Here is a 6,000-nt window from a genome sequence, read left to right on the forward strand (position 1 = left end):
CAGATATATAGCTCTAACTTCCACTTCCTTTTTTAAAACAGAAATGAATGAAGGCACTCCCATATTTTATCATTTACATATTAAAACCACTGTTGGAAACTACAGACACAAACATGAGAGTGAAAGGCACAACAAAAGGTAGACTTAGTTGTACTGATTGCAGAAATTAAATAGAATCTCTTGTAATTGTTTTTTTTTTCTTTTTAAATCATAGTTTAAATTAAAATTTTCACCTAAAGAATCATACATTTGGTATTACCTAAAATACATATTGGCAATTCAATTTGTAGAAAAATATTTTTAACATCAAGCAATTTTGTTTTGGAGCATAATTAAAAAATGATGCCAGGAAATTACAACTATCCTCAAATATTTGTTGTTTTTGTTAATTTGCTTTTAAGAGGTTTAAGAAAAGACAGCAGTTGCACAAATTAGGGTTATTTTTAGTGGTGTGAAAATGTATTTTAACAATTTGATACACACAATAGACATTGAGTTTGGATATTAAATAAGTATTCTGTAGCTAAAAAAAAAAAAGTTTTTAATTTTATTAAAAACTAAATTCTATTCACATACCAAAGCTGTCGTGCAATTCAACTTCCATAAGCAGGCTGATTAAATGTTCATAGGAATATATTTATTTTAATATACAACCAGTAATGAGTGTAAAAAAAATAGTATGTTTTGTTTAATTTTACATTTTTTTTTTCTTGTTTTGTGTGTTTTCTCTATATCAGGTGCTTCAAAACTAGCCTCACACATTGTGTCATTTATGAATCTGGTGTCTGGAGTGTCAGGTTACTTTTGCTTTTGAAACTCACTAACCTTAAATTAACTATGCCTTTTTTTGTAAAAAAATATACATAGAAGAATTATGTATTTCTTAAGAGTCGCCAGCTATACGCTAAGTTATGTGAGTTGACACCTATATTTTTATATCTGCACAGAAAGTACCACACATGTTGAAGCCTAATATAGGAAGCATGCTTGAGATGAAGCTCACAAAAAGGGGAAACTTTGTGGCATTCAACTAAAAAAATGACCAAAAACTGTAAAAGCTCTGAGCCCAGACACAAAATGAATAGAAATAGAAAGAAAAACTGGCTTGTTTTTTAGAAAAATAAATATTCAGTTGTTTTTTTTATCAATCCATAACATTTTATTTGGGGGAAAAAGAAAAAAAACATGCAAGAAAAAAGAAACAAATTCTCTTTTATTATTATTATTCATGAGGTGTATAGGATTTACTGCCATCTCATTTAAGTTCTTGGTTTAATCTGAATAGAAGTTTGAGGGAAACGATGTTTCAAAACAGTACTTAAAATATAAATTCCACATTTGAAAACTCCTTCTGCGGTTAGGGTAATTTATATATATTTTTTACAGTAAATTCGATCATTTGCCGTACATTTTAAAACCTTCCCGTCTGCCAATAGGTGGGACTAGTTAAGTAATACTAATGCATTACAAAACGTCACAGAAAAGCACCACAACTCTCCGATCAGACGTCAGTACTTTCTGTTGACATCAGCTTAATGGAAAGTAGTGCACTCCTGAAAGAGGACTGTAAGCACTGTAACCACATGCAGTTAGTGCTCTGTAGCTGCACTACAACTTCACACACAACATGAAACAGAGAAGGCTGCAAAACGGTGACATTTCCCTTTTTTAATTGTATTTTTTCCAAACAAACATGAAGTAAAGAGGCTCTTTATTGTCAAATCTGATCACACCTTCCCACTAATAACGGCTGACTTTGCCATTGTGTTACTGTTGATAAGGTATATACTGCCTAATGTTCTCTCAATCTGGCTCCGTCTAATCAAGCAGCGTCTAGCTCACTCAGGGCCATTAGCATGCATGATTATGTATCAGCGTAATAATGACGCCTAAAATAAAAGTGTACATCAGAAAGCCAGCAAGGGTATAAATTGCCATAGAAGTGTCTAGTTGAGCATGTTTTCTTTCCCCTTATACATCCCAATTAGCTCCAAGCTTTTTCTCAGTCACTTCTTTTTTTTTTTTTTTTTTGTTTGACTGCATCTCGATTCTAACAATACGTTTTCAAGTTTGGTTGTCAATACAGAGAATCTGTCTGACCATCTGTTTCCAAACTTGTTCCCTCACTGATCCACATCATCTCCAGTTTAAACACCCAGAAGTGCTGAATCCATTAAACGCGCCTTTTTGATCTTAAAAGCTGCAGAATCCAATTAAAAAATGTTTAAGATTCATATTAACCAGGTGTGATGCACATCTGGCTGTTTGGGGAATATAATATTATGCTGTGATTAATTAAAGCACATAGGGTGCAAATGTGTGATCCTTATGAAATGTATAGATTGTGTTTTATTAGTGAACACCTGACTGATAAAACCCATGAATCATTTTGTGTTTAGGCCATGGAGCCTTGAAAAAGTCATAAAAAGTTCTTGAGTTTAGGTGAACTAAAATAAGACTTATAAAGCATTAAATTGTCTTAAATTTTCTTAAATTCACCCTATCTCTCCAATGCAATGTGATTTCCTGTCACTTGAAAGAATACATTTCTTTAGGGTTTTGAAATCTCAGCTAACTAATTAATAGTGGTGGGGAAAAAAAATGTTTTTTGGATGCATTTAATATGATCCATAAATGATTCTGAATCATTTTATGACTTTTAAATAATCAAAAATGTATGTGATTTAAAGTAAAAGTAAAAGGAACTTAAAGCGAGCGTTTGGAAGTATTTCTTCACTTTCATAGTGTCGAGGGTCACTTGGAATAATAGTCACACGGTGTGTAGGTTATGTCACACTAAAATGAAATCTATATAGGAACACAACAAGTTTGCAAAATCACAGCGTGTGGCTAGCTACACATTAAAGCTGGTCTACTATTTAAATTATCGTATTTAAGGTTGTTGTGTTCAGGAAACATTTTTTCCTTTTGATGCTGTAAAAGATTTTTTTATTTATCAAACAAAATATTTTTCATTTCCAATTTTTTTTTTGTTTTTAAATAAAAGTTAAACAAGTGTACTGATCTTGTCTTTATTTAAGAAAGCGCTTAGGTAGAAAAATATAAGTCATATTAGCCTAGAGTTTTGTAGTAAAAAAAAAAAGCAGATCTGGGATGTATTGATAATCACTTCATAATCTGATTTAATGAACTGCTGCTCGCTTGTGAGAAAGTTCCAATTCAAGCAGAAATAGGTTGAAAATATGGATTACTCATTGTGGTTCAAAGTCTTTAGTGGAAATCCTTGTGAAACAAACAGCACAGTTTGCAGAAAGACATTTAAATTTGGCACGATGTGAATCATGGTGATCAGATCACGCGTAGAGCAAGAAATATTAGACTTGGACTCTTTGTTTAATGTGTTTTTGTACATTCAGTTTTAAATGAGATTTTAAAGACCCGCTCCGATGGAATTTATGTTTTTATTCATTCATTTGGGGGACATATATAAAGGATAAAACTGCATTTCTGAGTATTTATTTTGTCAAATGCTTGTGAATCAGAGGCAGATGAAACAAATTAAAATTCCGCTGGGAATTATTTAACAAAAAAAAAACCAAAAATTTGCAGTGAGACTTTTAACCCCTTAAACCTGAATTTATTTCCGAATACAAAAAAAATCACGTATGTTTTTGCTTTTAAGTTGGTGCTGCATGCAGGTAATCTTGGAGCTGACGTGTTGCGACAAAAGTCATTAAGGGTCTTAAAAATCCTTAAATGTAACTTCTGTGAATGTGATTTCTATCAGTGTCACACATTTTGGGAGATCTTTGAAGAGATCGGTTCTAATTCTGTGCTTGTCCCACTCCGACCCCGTCCCCGTTCCCAACAGGAAACAGTTTCCTTCCTCTCCTGCTATTGCTAAAATTCCTTCATGGCAGATTCCCCTGAAGCCCTCGGCGGCATCCTGCTCGCCCCCCGCCAACCACACCAACAGCAGCAGCGACATCTCCCCGATAAGCAACGAGTCCTCCAACTCCTCCCCAGTGAAGGACGGACACCACAGCTCTCAGGACGCCCTGGGGGGCCCAGATGGAGCCAACGGCATCGACGGCGGCCCCTGTTCTCCCAGCCCGGGCACCATGGGGCCTCTGGACCAGGTCCGCATGGAGGTCCAAGGCGAGGAGAAGAAAGAGGACGATGTGAGCCATACAGAAGAGGAAGAGGAGGAGGGTCTGAGCATGCAGACGGAGGATCGGCGAGGAGGAGACGGACAGATTAACGAACAGGTGGACAAACTGAGGCGGCCAGAGGGGGCCAGCAACGAGAGCGAAGTCGATTAGATGACTAGTGAAAGCACCAAAACACGACTTCTCATCCCTGCTGAAGCTTTCCTCGATATTCCTCACGTTTTTTACATTTCATCTCCACTGTCCGTTCTTGCATCTTTCTGTGGTATTTCACTGTGGAGCATTAGGAGTACAATTTAGCAAAGTTAGACTCCAATTAAATACTACTAGCAAAGCAGCACACCAAATTTCTCTAAAAAGACGAGTTGTCCCCTCAGAATTTTTTTTAAAAGCCTGGAAGCAACTTTTGATGTAATATTTTCTAATAATTAGGCCTGGCATCCTTGTAACTTTGCCAAGGTGCCCCCTGTGCTGCGCAGTGCAGGTGTGGGTCAGGAATCCCATGATCCTTCAGGTTACCGTGAGCCTCCAGTGAAGCATTACCACAGTTTGTCTCCCTGTTGATGGCAATAGGACAGGACAAGCTCTTCCCGGGCTGGAGCTTTTAGCCTCTTTTATGTGTCCTTTCGCATTGGTGTCAGTCTGTCAATAATTCACAAGGCCAGCAGGGTGGCATTTGGGTGAAATAAAAGCCCTGAAATTCGAGATTAGAATGTGATGACGGGCTTTGTTCCACGCCGGCGTCAAAGTGCTCATATGCTCAGAGAGTGGAAGATAAATGTTTTTTCCCCCTGCTTCCCTTTTGCACGGAGGGCTGAATTGTGTTTTTTTTCTTTTTTTTGTGTGTGTTTGTGCGTGGCAGGTGAGAAAATCCAGACAGTCTGCTGAGCTGTGTCTGCGTCTCCAGCAGGGCAGCTGATTTGGTTTGTGAAGTATGTTAATAATCAAATGATCAACAAATAACAGATGTATTAGTTCATGCAGCTTGAAATGTCAAGGAGGCTAAAAGCGGAAATCTAATACAGAAAGCCCAGTTGCATTGTATTATTTTCTGTGACAAACCCTCCGGTCCAAATTATGTAGGGCCTCCTACAGTGACTAATCTTTACAGAAAACGGCGCCAATATTTTGTAATTATGCTGCAGGAAGACACGAGTGCTGCCACAGATGGAAGTTGCAGAACTTGTATTGCTTTAGGTTTTTCTCTCTCTCTCTCTCTCAGTGTGGGGGTGGATGGGGGAGGTTAAAAAATACCCTGTGATTGAAAAAGAAAGTAATAAATGAATTCTTGACTTATTGAATTACTCACTATGTATCTCACTGACAAGAAAAGTCCATGTGTGAGAAGAAGGGATATCATCTCTTCTACCACTTCCACCTCTGTATGGTCGGGGTGCAGAGGAAGAGGGGGGGATCGCAGACACCTCACCTCAGATTAGGTTTTGTGTATGAAGACAGTCCTGAATGAAGACATAACCTCACAATATGCTGTAAAATCTATTTTTGAATTGTTTTTATGAATAAATAACCTGTTCAGAGAAGTATAGATTTAAAGCACTGTAGTTTCATTCATTTCTTCTCTCTGTAGATTACAAAACTTTCTTGTAATCTAGGCTATAACTGTAAAAAAAATAATATTTTCCATAAATATATAGAGCTTTTTTATTTTATTTTCAACGCCTATAGACAACACACCATGTCATAATGTGATGCTGCTAGTTTAAGCAAGATTTCCATGTTTATAATATAAAAGTTTGCTATTGAATGGAAGCGTATTGCATTCTATTAAAAAAAAAGTAATCTTCATTTAAATATTTTAGGGTATTTAAACAAGATGGAGTTTTTAGTTAATTTCTTTTCGTGTATAAAA

The 6,000-nt window shown here is 36.4% G+C and overlaps 1 protein-coding gene across 1 annotated transcript in view; it reads left to right on the forward strand.

Annotated features, from left to right (window-relative positions):
• pex14 (peroxisomal biogenesis factor 14) overlaps positions 1-5,676 on the forward strand; it is a 58,911-nt gene extending 53,235 nt beyond the window's left edge. Inside the window, exon 9 of the mRNA XM_024292935.2 lies at positions 3,833-5,676. Coding sequence (XP_024148703.1) covers positions 3,833-4,283 — 451 coding nt within the window. The 3' untranslated portion in view covers positions 4,284-5,676. The remainder of the gene's footprint in view (positions 1-3,832) is intronic.
• The last annotated feature ends 324 nt before the right edge of the window (positions 5,677-6,000 follow it).

Source organism: Oryzias melastigma, linkage group LG7 (genome assembly GCF_002922805.2).
Source record: "Oryzias melastigma strain HK-1 linkage group LG7, ASM292280v2, whole genome shotgun sequence".
NCBI classification, from domain to species: Eukaryota; Metazoa; Chordata; class Actinopteri; order Beloniformes; family Adrianichthyidae; genus Oryzias; species Oryzias melastigma.